The sequence below is a fragment of the Sebastes umbrosus genome, chromosome 1, assembly GCF_015220745.1.
Source record: "Sebastes umbrosus isolate fSebUmb1 chromosome 1, fSebUmb1.pri, whole genome shotgun sequence".
In the NCBI taxonomy this organism is placed as follows: Eukaryota; Metazoa; Chordata; class Actinopteri; order Perciformes; family Sebastidae; genus Sebastes; species Sebastes umbrosus.
In genome coordinates, this window is record NC_051269.1 from 9,061,604 (window position 1) to 9,083,029 (window position 21,426).

The 21,426-nt window shown below is 38.8% G+C and overlaps 1 protein-coding gene across 6 annotated transcripts; it reads left to right on the forward strand.

Moving 5' to 3' along the window:
- Positions 1 to 955: 955 nt before the first annotated feature.
- eif4enif1 (eukaryotic translation initiation factor 4E nuclear import factor 1) lies at positions 956 to 18,642 on the forward strand. 6 transcript variants are annotated; one of them, XM_037770759.1, is made up of 19 exons: positions 956 to 1,317; positions 3,668 to 3,812; positions 3,899 to 3,972; positions 5,985 to 6,112; positions 6,492 to 6,766; positions 7,573 to 7,771; positions 7,940 to 8,103; positions 8,837 to 8,996; positions 9,482 to 9,658; positions 11,211 to 11,482; positions 12,077 to 12,151; positions 13,370 to 13,556; positions 14,190 to 14,278; positions 14,536 to 14,669; positions 15,055 to 15,133; positions 15,266 to 15,389; positions 15,662 to 15,973; positions 16,080 to 16,250; positions 17,667 to 18,642. In XM_037770759.1, the coding sequence occupies exons 2-19, from the start codon at positions 3,699 to 3,701 to the stop codon at positions 17,840 to 17,842; spliced, it is 2,910 nt and encodes a 969-aa protein (XP_037626687.1). In that variant the 5' UTR covers positions 956 to 1,317; positions 3,668 to 3,698; the 3' UTR covers positions 17,843 to 18,642. The 6 variants fall into 6 exon arrangements, with proteins under 6 accessions (XP_037626687.1, XP_037626697.1, XP_037626661.1 ...); XM_037770769.1 differs by lacking the exon at positions 956 to 1,317 and adding an exon at positions 1,610 to 1,699; XM_037770733.1 differs by lacking the exon at positions 956 to 1,317 and adding an exon at positions 1,682 to 1,825.
- Positions 18,643 to 21,426: the final 2,784 nt, after the last annotated feature.

The window sequence follows — 21,426 nt, forward strand, 5'->3', positions numbered from 1 at the left end:
AACATGGATTACTTCTTTATTGTTTTCTTCCATTTACATGCATGTTTCTTTTTAAATACCTATATATTGTAATTTGCTTAATGAATTGTATATATGTATATATATGTTTTTGTTTTTATTTCGTTCGTTTTTTAATTTTTATTTATTATTGAATTGACGCTTTGGCAATATTGTTTCACCTGACAGTCATGATCAATAAAGTAAATTGAATTGAATAGATAGATAGATAGATAGATAGATAGATAGATAGATAGATAGATAGATAGATATTGTATGAATTGTTTTTTATTTGTTTGTTTGTTTTATTGACACAACAAACATTAATTACTTCTTTATTGTTTTCTTCCATTTCCATTCATGTTCTTTTTAAATATCTATATATTGTAATTTGCATATATATATATATATATATATATATATGTTCTTGTTTTTATTTTTATTTATTATTGAATTGATCCTTTGGTAATATTGTTCACCTGACAGTCATGATCAATAAAGCAAATTGAATTGAATTGACTGATATGTGACTGAAAAACAGTACTGATGGCATTTACTGAATTTCCACACAAATAAATCACATCCATTTTTATTTAATAATAAAATGTTTTGAAAACATCACAGTTTCATTGCATCATAAAATATACCATTGAGCTCATGCCAATAAAGCAAATGTAATTGAATTGAATTGAAGCACCGTGCGCCGGCTGTGACTGAGTCACAAATCGGGCAAACCCCAAGACAATGAGTAGCTGCCCCAAATAATGCCTCTTGAATATCCTAAATGTAGTGCTACTTATCCCCCTACCAAGCAAGTTAGATTTTTCCCGCAGTTTACATTACCGCACACAAACACCTCAGTAGTAACATGTGATTTCTATATCATTATTTAAATATTAAAATGCAACACGACGGACGCACACCGGACGATATGAAATTGTAGAAAGGCGCGCCGGGCACAGTGTAATCTTTGCTAGGACCTTCTTAAAGCGGTGATGAGAGGAGGATCGCTGCTACGACTCAGACAACAGAGAGAGAGCAGACAATAACCACAGATACCACAGCCTCACTGTCGACTACCTGTGACCTGGACCTGTGATCTCTGTGTTTAGTTACCCCAGTACCCTGTGTGTTTACCTGAACTCCCCGCATCCCCTCGGCCGGCTGTAGACAGAGGTGCTCCGTCGCTGGGAGGGATTTATCCCCAGTTAGCTAGCTAGCTGAGGCTGCTAGGTTAGCTAGCTAGCTAACTACCGTGAACCGAACCGCCGCTGCTCGGCCGTTAAACCACCAGAACTCACCAACCAGCCGTTACAACCAGTAAGTGTGTTTGTTTACACATTCACCAGGTAGTCAGTGGTCTGTTCAGTGTTTACACCGTGAATGAGATGTGGAGTGAACTGTGTGGGATGTTAGCCTAGCTATCCAGTGTCTGGCTGGTTGTTAGCGTGTATTCTCCTCAGCCAGTAAAGAGATGATTCATTTAGCAACAGGTCCGGTAACAACGGGACCCTCACTGTTACTGGGGGTTTATCTCTAACCCTCTTCAGTCCAGATACTATCTCTACAGAGGCAATGTGTCAATTGATGCAAATGTGAGGTGAGTTATTGTAATTGACGTGTCACGTCTGATGTCGGCGGTGTCTGGCTGGTGTCAATTAACCTGCTGATTGGGCTGCAGCGTTACCTACACCTGTCCCAGGTTAGTTAGCTCGACGGTAGGAGGAGTTTATTGTGAGGATTATATGTTTTTTTTGGCTGTTTATTCATGTTTTTGAGGTCAGGACACTTTTTTTGTTTTGTTGTTCCATGCAAACAAGTTTAAAATGTTAGCTTTTCTTTTTTTTTTTGCAGGCTCTACACAGCATTACAATGATAAGCTCTGATGCTTCAATTTAACAAATGCTTTCATTGATTGACACCAATAGTCAATTGAAGTGTTGGAAGAGTCAGCTGAGATCATAGGCCTTGATGAACAGGTGGTGTTTGAGGTGTTTTTTGAGTAATAATGATAAGCTCTGTTGCTTCAATTTGACAAATGCTTTCATTGATTGACACCAATTATCAATTGAAGCATTCAGTTAACCTTTAAATTGTCCAAACAAACACTTCAAAATGAAGTCAGTGGAGAAGTCTATTGTTAGGATTATACATTTTTGGCTGTTTATTCATGTTTTTGAGGCCAGTACACTTTTTTTATTATTTTTTGTTTTTCCATGCAAACAAGTTTAAAATATTAGCTTCTTTTTTTTGTTTGCAGGCTCTGCACAGCATTATAATGATTCAACTTAATCAATGCTTTCATTGATTGACACCAATAATCAATTGAAGTGTTGGAAGAGTCAGCTGAGATCATAGGCCTTGATGAACAGGTGGTGTTTGAGGTGTTTTTTGAGTAATAATGACGCTCTGTTGCTTCAATTTGACAAATGCTTTCATTGATTGACACCAATTATCAATTGAAGCATTCAGTTAACCTTTAAATTGTCCAAACAAACACTTCAAAATGAAGTCAGTGGAGAAGTTTATTTTGAGGATAATCATTTGTGGCTGTTTATTCACGTGTTTGAGGTCAGGACACTTTTTTATTAGGTTTTGTAGTTCCATACAAACAAGTTTAAATGTTAGCTGCTTTTTTTTTGCAGGCTCTGCACAGCATTATAGGTCTTGAATTTCCCTCGGGATCAATAAGGTATATCTATCTATCTATCTATCTATCTATCTATCTATCTATCTATCTATCTATCTATCTATCTATCTATCTAGACGCTCTGTTGCTTCAACTTAACAAATGCTTTCATTGATTGACACCAATTATCAATTGAAGCATTCAGTTAACATTTAAAGCTTTATGTTCCAAACAAACACTTCAATATTAAGTCAGTGTAGAAGTTTATTGTTAGGATAATCATGTTTGGCTGTTTATTCATGTTTTTGAGTCCAGGACACTTTTATATTATGTTTTGTTGTTCCATGCAAACAAGTTTAAAATGTTAGCTTTTGTTTTTTTTGCAGGCTCTGCACATCATTATAATGATTCAACTTAACAAATGCTTTCATTGATTGACACCAATTATCAATTGAAGCATTCAGTTAACATTTAAAGCTTTATTGTCCAAACAAACACTTTAAAATTAAGTCAGTGGTGAAGTTTATTGTTAGGATTATACATTTATGACTGTTTATTCATGATTTTGAGGTCAGGACACTTTGCTTTGTTGTTCCATACAAACAAGTTTAAAATGTTAGCTTTTTTTTTTGCAGGCACTGCACAGCATTATAATAATAATAATAATAATAATATAAAAAATATATTGGATTTATATAGTGCCTTTCAGGAACCCAAGGACACTTTACAAAGGGGGCACACAAAATCATACTAATAAATAACAGAGGAGAACCTATAGCTAAGTGATTAAAAGAGTGATGTGTAAGAAGAGTCAGCTGAGATCATAGGCCTTGATGAACAGGTGGTGTTTGAGGTGTTTTTTGAGAAATAATGACGCACTGTTGCTTCAGCTTAACAAATGCTTTCATTGATTGACAACAATTATCAATTGAAGCATTCAGTTAACATTTAAAGCTTTATTGTCCAAACCAACACTTCAAAGTTAAGTCAGTTTTGAGCTACTTGATTAACTTAGAAACGTTACATTTTTATTTTCAACAGGAACAGGGTCATTGTCGGGCTGACATCCGTCATGGAGAACGATGCTTGTGTCGAGCAGAAGATTGGTGATGGAGATGCTGCTGTGGACCAAGTTGAACAACAGCCAGCAGCAGCCACAGCCACAGCTCCTTACAGATACTCAAAGGTGATGAGAAATACCAACAGTATGACTATATAGAGGCCACGCATAGTTCCTCTAACACAAACTAACCATTATCAATTGTTATACAGGAGGAGCTTCTGGAAATAAAAGAACTGCCAGTCTCCAATGAAAGGCCAGACTGTCTCTCTGAGAAATATGACAGGTAAGAATGCATTTCCTTGGATGTAATCCATACCATATACAATCCATATAATAATGAGATGGCTTGGATTTTTGCTTCCCTTTGACAATAATTTACTTAATAAGTAGATGCCTGGTCTGGTCATATGTATGTGTTCCCTTAAATACATGAGTTGATGAGAATGAATTCTGAATCTACAACATTAGTTGCTTTAATTGGCCATTTTCAAAGAGTGTGCCGGAAGATAGTATTGATCGGCAATAATAGTTGTTCAGATACCGATACCAGTATCGGAAATGCGTCCATACTGGTCAAAATTCTGCATCGGGTATTGGTGAGTACGCTAGTCTATGCGTATATCATAGTCTGTAAGACTCCTTACGTGGGAGTCTGGTGTATTCTAATCTATTCAAAACCTTTACCAGTTTCACTGGCAACTACTGTCCACTATCCATACATGGTCAGTAGCAACTGTTAAATAATAATAATAATAATAATAATAACTATATATTTTATCACGCTGGTATCGGATCGGTACTCGGTATCGGTCGTTACTGCAAGTTCAGGCATCGGTATCGGAAAGGAAAAAATGTTATCGGAACATCTCTATACAATAATTGATATCTTTTGTAATTTTGGGCCAAGAAATTATTCAAATTCTCAGACTCCGTTATAGGATATGGAGACTTTTCTGGGGTAAAAACATAAAAACAGGGATTGTGTTTGACAGTTGCTCAAGCTTATTAAGAGCGAAGCACATGTCCTCACACGCTTCTGAAGTTCAGACCACATCTCAGCATGGAGATCAAAGTGTGCATCAAGTAAGGCTTTGTCTAATTGTATGTGCTGCTGGAATTGTGTGAAGTGTCTTTATTCAAAAGTTACTTTGAATTAAAGGGATTACTATGAAGTAGAGCTGGTAGGCTATTGAATTGTTTGCACTGCTTTTTACACAAACCCTCAAACAATTCTCAGACTTAAAGTTTTGTTAAAGTTAATCTAATCATTTTGGTGGCCAGAATATCCCCAGGACCTTGCTTTTATTTAGTTTCATTTACTTTGCGTCTTGAAGCTCACTGCAACTCATTTAAATTCCTTGAGGAAATATTGACCATAAAGTGCTACAAATGGCTAGTCAAAGATGGGTTCAGATGTTAGATGTTGTGATGGCGTCCCTTGAGAGTAAAGGCACACATAAAAGGTGTTTGGTCTCCAGATCACTTGTATTTTTCTATTTTGTTATAGTTTGTAAATTTTAGAGGCAGTATCATTAAATCAAGGAAAACACTGCTTCAGAAGCCATCTTTGACATTTTTCTTCAGCCTCCTTTTTTTAAAAAAAATATACATTCTGTATTGGTTGCATTCAGATTTGAGAAATGACAGCAGATTTTCAGGACATCTGCAGATAAATTTAATATTTTGACCTTCTTTAACAGCTGTCTCAAGACCAGCCGTTTGAAATGCCAAGCAAACTTGTGCTTACGTGGGAGTCTGGCATGTTTTTTTAGTCTCTCCTAACGCTTAATCCATCACCAGTCTTTTATGTGTTTTCTACTTAAATGATTGTCGATTCTGCAGAGCCCTGCTGTTTTTCATTCCAGATAAATCAATTAGGGAGTGATTTCTAGACATGGATGACTGATGAATATCATGAAAAAATAGAAAAAAGCTGGTATGATAGAAAATGGCGTTACTCTTCTTGGCTCACAGGGTAAAGGTTGAAATCCATTGATGTAGTTAGTTTTAAATCGTGTTGGCCATGCTGACGTTTACTAAATGCAGCTGTTAGATTGTCCTACAGTTGGTCTTTCTAATGCCCAGAAACAAAGAAACTGAAATTAGACATGTATGCTGTCCCCTGTATTTATCCTTCATTGTTGGTGTGATTAGTCCATTTATATAATCATTTTATATAACATGTAAAATAATCTTGTACCAAGTTGAGGATTTTTCTCTTTTTGTATTATTTGTCTTGTTTTAGTCAACTAATTGAGTACTTTAATTGTGGCTTCAAATGGTGTTTTGATACAGTGATGGTATCTGGGACCCTGAGAAGTGGCATGCCTCACTGTATCCCACATCAGGGCGTAGCTCTCCGGTGGAAGGTTTTAAGAAGGACTATGTGGATGACAGAGTTCCTTTGAAACGAAGAATCCCAGGTAAATGAACCCAAAGCCAGAAATCTAAAGATTAAGATTTAAACCAAATTATTGGTCATAAAATGATCTTACTTTCTGTAGGAGGATGTTTGTTTCAGAGATAATCTGCTGATAATGAATCGTGAAGCAGTATATTTGTTATCCAGAAAGGTTTCTGTAATTGTAATGCTTATAACTCCTCAGCAGCTCTACATAGTATTGTCTTAAGGGATAAAATAACCATGTAAATGAGGCAGAAATTAAATCAATATTTCTTGTGAGAAAATTGGAAGGTCTTCTTTCTTTAAGATGGGCTTACTTTGGATTGTTGGTTTGGTTATGATGTGACCGTTGGTGTTAAACATCTAAAGTCGAGCCTTTTTTGCTGCATTGTATTCAGATCCTCGTGAGCGGTTAAAGGAGGACGATCTGGATGTCGTATTGAGCCCGCAGCGACGCAGCTTCGGAGGCGGATGTCAAGGCAACGCTGCACTTGCACCCCACGCCCGTCGCCCGATCAGCCCCCTGGAAAATAAGGAGAATGAGAGTCTCCGTCTAGGAGGGGCACGGAGAATCGGCAGTGGCCGCATAATTGCCGCACGAGCCTTTGAGAGAGAACCCCGTATGGACAAAGAGAGGGAACGTGAGAGAGACTTTAAGGATAAAAGATTCAGGGTAGGTGTTCATTGTTCTCAGTCCATCCATAATGTATTTCCCTATAGACCATTTTAGAGTTGTAAATGTTCCAAATGTGTTCCCAGTTTATTTCCTGTTGCAGTGTATGTGAATTACATAAACTGACGTGACGTAAACATGGACCCAAGCTGTTGCCTAGCAATTCAATTCCATTGAAACAGTCAATAGTGTTCGAACAGTGAGGCATTCAGTGCATTGAGGTTGGCCTTTATTTTAATATTGTAAGTAGCATTGCCAAGAAAGTTCTGAAAAATCACAAAACTAATTTGCCCTTCAGTTTGTTTCACAAAACCACTTGTGAAGATTATGAAGTTGATTTTTCAGGACAAAACTAGCTGATAAGAGAAATAGACAGGTGAAATAAAAGCCTTAAACTTTAAAAATGTTTTTGGTTTTGGCTCAGTAATCTAGTGTTAATTACATTATATAAAAAGCAAACGTTAACTTTACTTGGTAAAATGAGAAAGATGCTGCATAGACCTCAGGTTGCATTCACACACCAGATCCAGGGGTGTGGTGATCCAGAGCTGTACAACTCAGTCATGAGGGAACAAAAATTAATCATCGCAGTCAATGGGCCATTAAAGTGACTCTTCCACACAACCCTGTGGCAAATTGCCACAATGCCTGATCTGGTGTGAATGCTTCATCAGTGTGCTTTCTCCCTACAAAGAGTTTATTTCAAGAATGGTCCCATTCATTTAATCTAATTATCAGCATGTGAAGCCCTTATCTTCTATTTTACCCACAGTGATATTATGTTTGTCTTGTGTCATCATTTGCAGAGGGATTATGGTGACAAACGTGTGTTTAGTGAAAGGAGAAGGAATGATTCTTATGCAGAGGAGGAGCCAGAGTGGTTCTCCCAGGGTCCCACCAGCCAGTCTGAGACGATCGAGCTCATTGGATTTGACGACAAAATCCTGGAGGATGCAGGTCGCAGGTCCAAGCGGTCAAGGAAGCGGGCGGAGTCCATAAGAGAAGGCATGTCAAATTACAGCACCATAATGCAGTTAACCCTTTTTTCATGCATTTTGTTTTAATCAATTACTTAACTGTAGTGAATTATTTGGATAACTAGCATAGTGCAACTGCTATCACAGTAGGGATACTTAAGATTGTGATTTTTTTTTTTTTTTTTTTGTTGTGCAGCACCGGAATGTAACGGTGTACAGACCGAAGAGAGAGATGCGGGTTTGCAGTCTACTGCCGATCAGGAGGTTCCCCACTCTGATGTTCTGCCTGAGCAGTCAGCTGGAGACTTTGACTTCAATGAATTCTTCAATCTGGAGAAGACCATGCCGGGACTGGCCTCTGTAAGTACCGGGGTGCACTGTGTGGGTTTGTTGGTGTTTTAAAGGTGTGAACATCACAGATGGGATTTATAACTCCTGTTTTCTGATGTAGTCTTCTAATCAGTATAAGCTTTAACAGTAGAGGTTTTCAAGTGTCCTTCACCTCAAACAGACTTGCAGGGCATTTTCTTCATAATATATATAAATCTTTAAACATTTTAGAGAATACATTGACAGTTGTGGCACAATTGTGACCTGACAAATTACATAATCTGCTCCATGTGCAAGTTGATGTCTCCATATAAAGTAAACAAGTATTACGTTTGCAGATACTTTGTCAGCACAAGAATACCTCTGCTGCACTGGCTTTATCTCACTGAACTTGCTCTGTGGTGGTGGGTGTTGTCACTGAATGGTGCACTTTCTAAATAATATTGTCAGCGGGCTACTGCACGGGGTTAAAAAGGTATCAACAATCCAAATTTATGCCCATCATTAAAGATACATTAGACCTGCTAATTGGGAAAACTAAGTGAACCAGTGTACAAACTGAATAATAAAGTTGTGTACAGACTGGTTTGAGGCATTAAATCAACACAAGGCCAAACAGCAGTGCATTCAATGACACTGCCCTCTATCTGCTAGCACATTTTGTGCTAAATCCATGGAGAAAAAAACGCTCTAAACGTAAGTGCACATTTGTCCTCGTACCTTTCGGCCTGCCGTTATTTGTGTTTCTCACTCTGTTTCACAGGCGCCTTTTTCTGTCTTGCAGATGATAGAGGACGTTTTGGGGGAGGGCCCTGTATCGGCTAGCCGCTTCAGTCAGTGGTTCTCCAGTAACCTGAGCCCTTCAGGCAGCCGGTCCAGCAGTCTGAGGTCCACCCCCCATGAGGAGCTGGAAAAGCTTGCAGGTAAATGATTTGATTTCCCTAAAGGACCTTCATGTAACTGTGTAGCTTAAAACCAAGCATAGCACTCCACAGATGCCTGTTCTTTCAAAGTGGGGTTATTGAAGGATTACGATAACTTCCATATTCGATTTCAGGAGGTCTAAGCTTTTGAAAGTTCTCCAGATAATTCAGTAAATATGCTTCATGAATAAGCCCCTGGATTTTTTTTCTCTTGTTGTAGATACATTGAGGGCATAAACAACTTTTAGGCATATTATCTTGTAAAGTATTAAAAAAGAAACCTACTGAAAGAAGCCAGTCTTGACTGTACATCAGTCTGGGGGTGTGGCATTTAAATCTTGATCTTGGGGAGTATGTAGTTAAAAGAAGAGGTTTTAAACTTTGTCAACACCGTATGATTGCTAGCCTTTTACATTCTTGCTTTATGCCCCAAAACACTGTGTTGGAGGATGTACTAAATCTTGGTCTGTCTTGCTCCTCTGAAGGGCTTGAGCCACGCGGCACGTCCTCTAGCCAAGGCCCTGCTTCATACTTCACACCCATTCAATCATCGGAGTGCAAGGAGAAGGTGGACATCCTGGAGCTGCTTCACAAGGCCAAAATAGACCTGAAGCCTCTTCTCTCCACCCTGTCGGTCAACAAGGCTCGGCTACGGGAAAGCAGTGAGTGCCAGTTCACTAAAACATTTGCACAGTCGAGTTATACCATGACACACTTTTACTGGGAATATACTGTGACATCTTGTTCATGTACAGTTAGGTGATATGGATATAATTTGAGCATGGTATATGGAATTTTGTATAGTAGCAATTAGGGCTGTTAAAGATGACGCTTAAACGCAAATTTATTTTAACGTCACTAATTTCTTTAACGCAATCGATATTTCGGAGGTTGTAGGGGGCTCAGTTTTAAAGCTAGAGTGAAGATACTATTATCATATGAAACTAGAAAACCTAATGAATCCAAGATACCAACTCTGTCATATTAGTAAATAGTGCTCCACACTTAAGCTAAATTTTGGCGAGGTAAAGCTGTAATGGCCATTTTCAGAGGGGTCCCCTTGACCTCTGACCTCCAGATATGTAAATGGGTTCTATGGGTACCCACGAATCTCCCCTTTACAGACATGCCCACTTTATGATAATCACATGCAGTTTGGGGGCAAGTCATAGTCAAGTCAGCACACTGACACACTGACAGCTGTTGTTACCTGTTGGGCTGCAGTTTGCCATGTTATGATTTGAGCATATTTTTTCTATGCTAAATGCAGTACCTGTGAGGGTTTCTGGACAATATTTGTCTTTTTGTGTTAATTGATTTCCAATAATAAATATATATATATACACACACATTTGCATAAAGCAAGCATATTTGCCTGAACCCATGTTGATAAGAATATCAAATAATTAAACTCTCCCTTTAAGTTACATTTTGAACAGATTAAAAATGAATCGCAATTAAATATTTGAATCGATTGACAGCCCTAGTAGCAATACATTGTTTAACTCCATATGAGCCTGATCACTGCCATCTGGCATGGCCCTTCTTGTGGTTCCCAAATCTGACCTTGATACTAAGACTGTGATCAGACCAAGGTTCTCCTATTTGAAGCCCTCTGATGCAGAAGGCTCCAGCAAAAAAAGATGCAGGATCATCTTGCCAAATTGTTGAGCCTGGCTCAGCTTTTGCCACAATGCTGTGCAATTTAATCTGGCCGCGTCCTGCATTAGCCAGTCAAATAAGTGTGAACGCAGATTCTTGGTACCTTACTTTGAAACATGAACGCTGTATCTCTATTTATCTTGTGATCGCCGAGACAAAATGAAATGAATGTCCCTGTAATAACTTTGCAGAGTTGTAAAATCCTGTCCAATAGTATTATACATTTCTGTGTAGTGTCTGAGGAATAAATCCAGGTGTTTGATGGCTTAAGAAACTGGACTTCTAACCGGTGCGCAATAGCAAGCCACAAACCGATGCAGCCCCTTGATTATCTGAACACCCGCTAAGGGTGACCAGGTCTTCGCTGTTCACGCATCTGATTATAGAAGTCTAAGGGTCTCAAGTATGCAGTCGGTGTCCCATTATAAATCTCAAAACCTAGTTTTATCATATGACATTTTCTTAATTGGCATTTCAATTTACTTTTATAGCACTAACTTTTTATTTTTTTGAACAGTGCTACAATAATTTTGATTATATATCTGTCTCCAGCTAACTGTGGAGCGGTGCTCTCGCTGGAGGAAGTGGAGGGAGGGATGAAGGGGATGAAGCTGGGCTCAGAACCACAGGTGCGAAAGGTGCCGCCTCCACAGAGAGGAAATGGCACGCCCTTCATGGCTCAACATTTAGAGGAGGCTTTAACTGGCGGCTCAGGCGCCCGTCCACACTCACGTGACACAGACATGTCGGCCTTTAATAAACTGGTCAGCAGCATGAAGGCAAGTGGAACTCTGCCAACTCACCACCAACCCAAGGCAAACAATGTAAGTATTTCTATATATATTTTAGTCTATATTGACAACAGTTTTCACTGGATAAGTAACAACATTGTGTATGTTGCATTGGAACAGGTATTCATACAAATCTGTCCCAGTATGATGCTGCATGCAAGCTTTTTCATCTGAATATAGATAATGCATTTCTTGAAAATTTCATAGATGGACTAGAAAATGATGGGCATAAATTTGTTTTTTGAATCTTTGTGACGTATGAAATCTGCAATTGTCCTTTTTATGCAATTCCGTTTCTGAATTTGTGACCTGGTTTATTTTTGTACTGAGACGAGAACCATGATGAGAACCAACCAAAGGCATACCTGACTTGCATGAGGGACACTTTGATTGCGACTGTCATGTACTAATCCATCTCATTGGGCTTGTAGTGTTGCAGTTTGAAGAGGTTTCACCAAATTCTGTATGCGATAAATGTCCAAATTTTATATCTGGTGATCACTGATACTTGAAGGCCAATGTCTAGCACACACTTTACATTGCTTACTGAGATGGGTTTTTACAGGGAAATGTTTGTTTTTGGTTGCATAGCGCCTGCCACAAATAGTTTCTCCCTGTGCAACGCAGCATCCTTCAGACCCAGCTGTGGTGTCGCTGTCTGAAGCTCAGGTGCCTCCTCAACAGCAGAAAAACATATTCCAGGTGTGTATGTTTACTGTCCTCTCAGGCTAATGCTGACAAACGTTTAGTATAGGCTAGAGGTCTTCAAAGGTCCACTAGGTTCCTATTAACAGAGGCGGCCTCGGATGCAAAATATAATCAGTCCAATCGGGTCTGATTCGGGTCACGTTGTACTACAGGTCTCTGGTTTGTGATCAGGTGGTGCCTTGTAATTATTGCAAGACAGAAGTGTTTTTTGCAGCAGATGTAGAGTGTAAACTGAAGTGCAGGGAGAAAATGATACGTATTGTTGCCCTTTTCAACAGCAGCTGCTCATTAATTTGTACCACATCATTCTGCTGTCAGTGTTCTCTTTATATTTGAGCCTTTTCAGGCAAGTGCATTTTGAATTGGGTCCTCAGGTCTCTTTACAATTTCCAACCTGTTCGGACAGCCCTCCGGTCCCTTTAAGATCAGATCTTGAAAACATTACATAAATAGATGAGTGTTTTCTTTTCAGCATGGTGGCAACATACTATAGAACAGTAGGGTGTTGGAAAATAAGGACACCACAGAGAATAATTTTGAATTCTGACACAGGCTGCCTAAATGTCAACTTTTACAACTTGTTGAGCAGTTGAAGGACTGTACATCCCCCGCTGGGTAGATGGCCAAATGCACTGCTCAGGGTATACGTACTATAGTCTACCCTAATGCTGCTATATGCTGTGAAACACTCACTCAAAGAAATCATCTCATCAATTGACAAAAAAAGCAAAGTTTTGGAATCCCGTAGCCTCCAGACAAACGTCAGACTGAACCTCTGCACTCTGCTGCTGGACAAAAATTCACCCATATTGCTGTCAGACAGAGGCAGTATGAGATGAATATTATATGTAGCAAAAATGTGCCGTCCATACCAAACAAGTCTACAGAAGAGATTTTATAGAAACAATATTATGGACTTGTTCAGATTGTGTTTGAGGGGCAGCCAGGGTTTTAAAACACCAAAGACCAAAACATAAAGATTTAATGTCTAAGAGCACTGTAACTGTGTGTTTGCTGTATCTACAAGTGTTTAATCTTTACTAGAGCTGTTGAGGAAGGTTGGGAAATGGGTGAATTTAATGGGGGGGTGAAAAACTATTTTTTTCCATCCCACATTTTATGGATGATGGCTTTGCTTTTAAATCTTCACTGCCAGACCAATAACATTTAAGTGAATTGTGATATCTTGGCCAATATATGTTTGTATTTTAGGAGCTCTTGGGACGTCCTGCTCGTAGTGCCTCTCCTACACTACTGGTCAATCTGTTGGGCAGCTCTGACGGCCCAACGACCCATGCCCCTCTACATGGCCTACTACACAAGGGCCCGTCGCCCCCTCTCTTTCCACAGAGGGCACCCTCACCTGACTACTTCAACACTCGGTTGCAACATTCAGCAGGTAAGTTAATTGCAAAAGTGACATGTTGCAGCCAAGACATGTAAACCATACTGTATGCATTGACTTTCTCTTTCATCGTTGGGCTTTACACACAGATTTCATGATCGCATAATCAGAAATGAACCCAGAAGCATTTGGACTCTGTGGGATCCCAAATGTTTTTTTTCATGAAATGTTTGTCCTCAGTGCTGCCTCTAACAATTTATTAATGAAATCCATCCAAGAGCATTTAATGATTATCAGCACACAGTGGAAAGCTTTACTTTTTTAATGTTAATGCAATCCGGACTTTATTACAGCTCATGGCATTGACGCCATCTGTGAGGTGAAGTAACAGGAATGTAGGAGTGAAACAGATCTCAGAAGCTATATTACACAGGAGCTACAAAAGTAATGAAAGTGCAACATAGTGAACCTTTTTAAAAAATGGTGGGGTTTTTTCTCTAGTTTTCAGCATAAAGGCAAAGTGGCATATGATCACAGCAACTAAAGAGAGCTGTACTGTGGCTGTGTGCATTTTACCCACAACATCCGATATCTTCAGTTATATAATTTTTTTGTTTGTCTGAGTAGATTGTGTTGGTCAGACGAGCTGGATCATGTAATGTTTTTTTCTCCCTCTCCTACCTCAAGGTTACCCTGTTTGTCATCAGCCCATGATGCCAGAACAGTTTGTTGATGTTCACAGGTCTATCAGCCCTGGATCTGCAATACAACAACAGGTAGCCGAAATGTTTAGACACATTGAACTTGATTAATGGTTTGATTACTGAAAATATATTTTACACAAAATTAATCTTGTATATGTAACTTGATATTTAAAAAAATGTTTAACAGTAAATGCACATTGGGCTCCATTTACAATATTCTGTTAACCAGTTTTGCTTTATTATACTGTGTATATATATTTAAGAAAACCAACTCCTCTTCAGACATCAGTCAGGGATCTCATCAGTTGTTTGTATTTTTGTTTGACCAGATGAGGGCGCTCTCGATGCCAGTGAATCAGGCCGACCTGGAAGCTCTGGCATTTCAACAGGACCTTGCTCTACATGCCCACCACGCATACCAGTCCGGCTACAAGCCACCACTGGACAAATCTTATCGAAATAGGTTCGTTTCTTGAGGGGTATTTAAATACTGCACAGTATGTATTCATGGTAAAATAATGTATTCAATGTGATTAATGCCTCCTTGGCTAATGAGCGATCTTCATATGCTATGAAGAACATATTTGAATTGGGCTACGTGTCTTGCCTGTTAATTTCAGCAACTGGAATGATGGCAAATACAGCGTATTACATGTTCTAGTGATACAGCTACAACAGTTTTTTTTCTCTGACTGTTTTACTTTTTAAAAATCTTAACAATCGTGGAAAATATTTTGCTACATATTGACATACATCTGTGTCCTGAATGTATGCACCCAAACCAGATAACATCAAGGATTGGTTAGTATTTGCTAGTTATGTTTGGATGATGTGCTTGTGATCTACAGACTGCAGCGTGTTAATCGCTCCCCTGGTCCAGGCCCTCCGCCTGCTGGAAGAAACTCTCCGGGCAATGCTGTCACCATGGTGAGCATATACTTTATCGTCCCAGCTGCCATTATTCAGCATCGTCCTGTGAAGTTGGACTCTTTAAACTTTTGGTGGTGATCTCTACATCTCTTAGTATTAATGTTATTTGTTTTTGTTTACTCACTACAGTTGTCCCCGTCATTTACACCCACATCTGTGATTCGCAAAATGTACGCGACAAAAGAGAAAAGCAGAGATGAACCATCAAGTCGTTCGGAGACGAAGGAGGAGGCAGCAGGGCACTCTCTAGATGGTACAGAGCATTCATTTACCCACAACTTCCTGATTTAGTTCTAGGCTTATTGAATGGAGGCTGGGATATGATGTTGAGCTATGGGGTGTGAGTTGTGGTCGTGTGTTGCCATTTGCTCAATTTGGGCGACTGCAGACCAGATTTTACTGCTCATGTGTCGTACCTCAATGATATGCTGCAATATAGCGCCGTGACATCTCATCTTTCAACCTTCCTTGATTTAGTCTAAGCGCTACAACACTAACACTGGGACTTGCGTTATGTGATTACAGACGGCAGCTCCCAACATCTATACCTGGAGGCGATCGAGGGTAATGCTGGCCAGTCTGGGGGAGTGAAGATTGGCTCGCAGACCTTTCCGAGCAAGGACCAGGAGCGTCTCAGGCCTGGCTCTGCTGGACACAGTGCGCCCACCATGGCTCCAGGACCCTCCTCATCTTTCCCTCGTCCCATCTACCCGGTACCGCTGCTATCCCATGTACCGATGGTGCGCCCTCCTCCCCAGCTCCACCCTAATGTGGTTCAGCGAATGCTGGCGCAGGGTATCCAGCCCCAGCAACTGGGACCTGCTCTTGCGCAAGCAGGTTAGTGTTGTTGTTGTTGTTGTTTTCCCACTTTCTCATCTTTAACTCTGTCACTTGATGTGATGTTAAACCTCTCACCTTGATTATCTATAATTGTACCCACCAGGTATATTTCCACAACATGTTGACCTGGCTCAACTTCAAGGCTTGCCTCCAGCCCTGCTTGGACAACAGCTGTACCCTCTAAGTGCAACAGGGCATCCTCTTCTACCTCCCAGAGTCAATACTCAGATGCAGTTAGCAGTAATGCAGCAGCAACTTCAGCAACAGAGACCAAGTGAGTGGAAGTCAAATATTATAACTCAGTATGGGCATGTGCTAGTGGCAGCATTACGTCCCCTCAAAGGTTTCAATTACTGAATACTGCCACAGAGAATAACCTAAGATAAAGGTCTGGAAAGGGCGTAAGTTAAAGGGCGGGTCCATCATATCATTCTGTAGCTTCAGGTGTTCTTTATGTATTCAATTCTGAACATTCAAATGTTGGTCAAAGTATGCAAGTTTTAGTGTCAATGTGCTATTTTCCCTTCAAGCCCTTTGAAAAAATGTTTTCCCACGTGACCTGACGAAGGTTTTTATGCATGACGCTTCTACATGTACAGTAGGCCTGCACGATATGAGGAAAATCTGTGATATTGGTCAATATTGCGATGACGCTATGTCTTGCAATAAATAAACAAATATTGAAGACTGAATATTAGCTCTACTTATGTCAGCCTGGTTGTCTTTAAATTCAGAACTGCATAATTGAATATTTTAAATATAAATGTGCTCAATGTTTTTAGAGCAGCAATTGTAATGTTTACAACAGCAAAGTCACTATATAAACTCATTATCTCACTGGAAACAATCTAAAATGTAAATGAAATATATAATATTCCTGAGCGACGTTTATAAATAATGAAAAACAGACATCGGACAGTATCGGTCATTCCTCCTGTCGGCTGGTAGAGAGAGGACGGGCTGCTTTGGCCAGTTTAATACTCAGTTTTGGGAACCATCCCTAAATAAAATGATTTTCCTTAATCATCGCAGCTAGGCAGTCTGTTGCGTTGTGTTTATCGTGCATGTTCATATTGCGAAGACGATGAAAATACAATTTATCGGTCAGCACTAATGTACAGTGTATATATACAGACTTATAGTCGGTGTATTAATGTTACATACAGTAACTTAGATGGCGGTCGGCACGCTCCCAGTTTGGAGAGGAAGACAGGAGTACCAGCAGAGAAGCTAAGCAATGTACTGCTGTGTGGACGCTACGTTAGTTTGGATCCGCATATCACAAAATAACCCAAACTAACTGATCGATGCGGCGGTAGACCAGCAACTCCCCTGTTCTGCAAGGTGAAATTATCTTTTTGTTAATGGAACCTGGTCTGGTCTTGAAGGTCGCGATATAGCGGCTTCAGGCCCAGTTTGACTCAGCTAGTGCTAGCATTCACATTATTCATAATCTTATTGATTAGCTTACTTTGGAAACCTACGTCACTGCATTTTTGCAACGACTGAGTGGGCGTTTCTATTTGAAAAAAAAAAAACGGACCGGAACTCAGATGCGTGCGTGCGTCTACAACTGTGGGTCTGCGAGTGGCTCTGCAGGGGGATGATATTGATTAAATGGGACAACAAAGATATTTAGTTTTATTTTCTCAGCTCTTGGATTAAACTGTATTTTTGTCTCCACTTGCAGTGCATTCAGGCATCCCAGGTCCTCCGTCACATAGCCATGGCCCTCACCGGACAAATGGCTCCCAGCAACAAGGCTTAGGCCTCGCCAAGTGGTTTGGATCAGACGTGCTTGAACAGCCACTCCCCTCCATGCCGGCCAAGGTCATAAGTGTAGATGAATTGGAGTTCCGGCCATAAGAAAATGAACACTGTTGGAAGCAAGAATTATTTTTTCTTTTGTTGCCCATCTCCACCTCCTCGTTACCATCAAAATGTGAACTTTAATTTGAAAGACGGTGCACAGACTTGGACAGTCTAACCATGCCATGCTTTGTCTTCAACCTTGAAGTCACTGCTTTTTGAAGAGGCTTATCAGCAGAAAAGGAAAGACGAGTGACGATTTGTTTTTTGCTGACTGAGTGAATTTCTTTTCTTTTGTATTAGGCTCTGCGCAGTAAATAATGTATAGGCCCAATTGTACAGACCGTGGGAAAGAATCTTATTCTCCCTGTATATAGCTATTTTTTCTTTTTCTTTGAGTGGGGAAGGTGAAACTATCCTGCAGTTCAACTGAAAACTGCAAGAGACAAAGTCCCCAAGAGCTGGTAGCATTCCTTTGTCTTGTCCAACTTTAATTTCCCCGCTGAACTGCACTGCACTGAGAAAGGGCTACTGCCGGAGAGAAATGTTGGATTGATGAGTAACTTCAGTGTGTGCTCTACCCTGTTGTGGCATGCATAGTGGCCCCTTTCTGTAGATGTGACTGGCTGGAGCATTTCAAGTTGACTCCGGAGGATGCAGCGAGCGCTGGTTGTGCCTTTTTGTGTTGTTTTTTTCCTCCTTTAAACTGTATCCTCTCCCATCCAACCTGTCACTGAGGGGAGCAGCACTGCTCACATTGTCAATTTTTTGAGGGTGGTTGGGATTCAGTTTGTTTATGTGCTATTAAGTTATAAAAAGCACAAATAGAATTAATAAATAAAATTCAGTAAAACACCGTTTGCTTAATTGTTTTAAATGGGTTTTTGTATTTCCTATTTATGTACAGAATATATATATACCCCCAGTGGCTACTTTATTAGGTATTAATGTGCAATCCAATGCAAACAGCCCTGCCAAAGCTTATGTTTGGTTATTTACACTGCCAGAGATGTGTTGATTCAACTACTGTTACACTGGACTGTATTATATTAACAAGATGTTTCTAATATTGAGGGGGGCAGAATATTAGAAACACCTCAATAAAAATGAGTACTATGACCTCAATAATAAAACTTATGGCAGAGCTGCATAGCATTAGATTGTGCTGTACCTAATAAAGTGGCCACTGTGTGTAAATCTGAACAAGTCAGAGCAGTTTATTTTCCACTGTTGACTACTTGCCAGGAGAAATGCGGAAGGTTTTCTTGCAGGTTCTTTCTAATCATCCAAAGTACTTGTAAAATGAAACCACTAATTGCATACAGTATGTAAGGATACTCGGCACTTGCGGCGCATGCCTGAGACATTTAACCGATGGCTTTATTTTGTCTGAGTCTACAGTCCGGTGTAGAGCTAGGCCGATTAATTTGCTTGGCTTATATTGGTTTGATGCAGACGTCGCAGCATTTGCCAGTATATGAGCCCATAATTGACAAGACATGTCAGTGCAGAAATGTCAAATGTGTTTGAGGTCTTAAAGAAATATTGTGTAATCAGATTTTTTTTTTTCAAGAAACCTATCAGCCTTTCTCACAGCAGACATTTTGACTTGTCTTAGTAGGAAAAGCACAGGTGTTACTAATGACACTAACGACAGCTCTGCTCTATTCAAGTGTCCCAGTGAGAGTGACAGTGAGCCAGCATGCACAATCATATATATTTGGCCTGGATAATCTACTGCTGTAACACAATTTTCCAATTTGTCTATTATCTATCTAATACAGGATCCTGAGATCAAAACAGCTAAATAGAAATCCGCCATTGTTAATTTAATTATTTACACTTGTGATTTTCCTACTGTGACAAGTCGAAATGTGTTGTGAAAAAGGCCTAATATCTGAGTTTTGGTGTAAGCCTCAAAAACCTACACCACATACAAACCTATATCGGTCAAGCTCTAGTCCAATGCAATGGGCTGCAATAAGCTTATCTCAGTAAAACTATTTGTTGAGAGAAGTGTTGATTCAGTTATGGTCAGTTTCTAGCCCGTGGTGTTGGAATGGGTTGTGTTATTAAAGTTTATAATATCCTGCATATGGGAGAGAACAAAATAATAAGGTTTAATTATCTTAAAAAAAATGATTATAAAATGAGATAGGTCACTCTGGACCTTGTTCAACACTTATCCATTATCTCCAAACTGATAATCAATTTAAATCATTAAATTATTTATACAGATATTAGTTGATACTTTAATAATACTAGCATGAGCACTTGTTTGATTTTTGTTTACATTTTATTTCACTGGTACCTTTCTTATCGTCTTATAGTGAAGCCTTTTTTTTGGAGGGAAAATTCTTATCGTTCCTTTTTTTTTTCCAAACATAGCATAACAAACATAACATAACACCGGTGCCAAAATACAAAAAAAAAAATTATATCTTACATTACACATTTAATATGTACATACATTAATACACACATACACATCGCCTCCCACTCCCACACAGAGACAGGTCCAGCCTTCTTCCCAACCCTAGAGGTGAAGTTACAGAAAAAATAACATAAAAATATTTTTTTAAATAATTTAATTTGTTAGTTTGAATTAAAGGTAATAAGTACAGTATAGTTCATGGTGGTAAGAGAGAAACCTTAAATAAATTAATTAATTAATTAATTAATTAATTAAATAAATTTAGAGAAAAAAAACAGCCCGTAGAAAATAATAATTAATAATTAAGTAAATACCCTAGAAAGGTTAAGAAGATTCTATATAAGTGATCCATGAATCCCATATCCTATAGAAAAGCTGTGGGCTGCCTCTTATAGCATAGGTTATTTTATAGTGAAGCCTTCAGTGGCTTGTACAGTATAATAATGCTTTATATGCTTACAGACTGTGGAGGACCACAAGAGTCACGTAAATGGTAATAAAGCCAATTAATAATTAATTGTACAATAGAAATAGGCATTAATACATTTGTTTACAAATGTATTTATTAATCTATGAATAAATGGACTAAATTACAAAGTAATTCATAAAAAATTAAATAATAAAAAGAATTATAAAAAATAATTTACCATTCATGAATTTGTTTACAAATGTATTTATTAATCTATGAGTAAATGGACTAAATTAAAAAAGTAATTGAGTAAAAATTTAATAATAAAAAGAATTATAAAAATAATTTACCATTCATAAATTTGTTTACAAATGTATTTATTAATCTATGAATAAATGGACTAAATTAAAAAAGTAATTCATTAAAACATTAAATAATAAAAAGAAGAATTATAAAAAGAATCTTCAAAAAAGGGAAAAAGTCCAGAGTGCTCAGAAGTTCAAATCAGTGTGATGAAGGTGCTCTTTGGTGGGGTACACAAAGATAACAAAGGGGGGAGTCCAAGGCACTCTTCAGGCAAAAAATATAAAAAGCTTTTATTCAATTGGCTATTTCATGATGAAATGCTAAAAACAATGCTGGTACATGTAAGATTGGGTAACAATCCACGCGTAGCGGCACAAACAGCCTTCTTCAGGGTATAAAAATAATTTACCATTCATAATTTTGTTTACAAATGTATTTATTAATCTATGAATAAGTGGACTAAATTACAGAGTAATTCATTAAAAATGAAAT

What these genes read in the sequence shown, in the direction of transcription:
- eif4enif1 (XM_037770722.1), top strand. An exon ending in CTCTCTGAGAAATATGACAG is followed by an intron (nt 3,973 to 5,984) that starts GTAAGAATGCAT and finishes GTTTTGATACAG; the next exon opens with TGATGGTATCTGGGACCCTG. An exon ending in TCGGTTGCAACATTCAGCAG is followed by an intron (nt 13,557 to 14,189) that starts GTAAGTTAATTG and finishes TCCTACCTCAAG; the next exon opens with GTTACCCTGTTTGTCATCAG.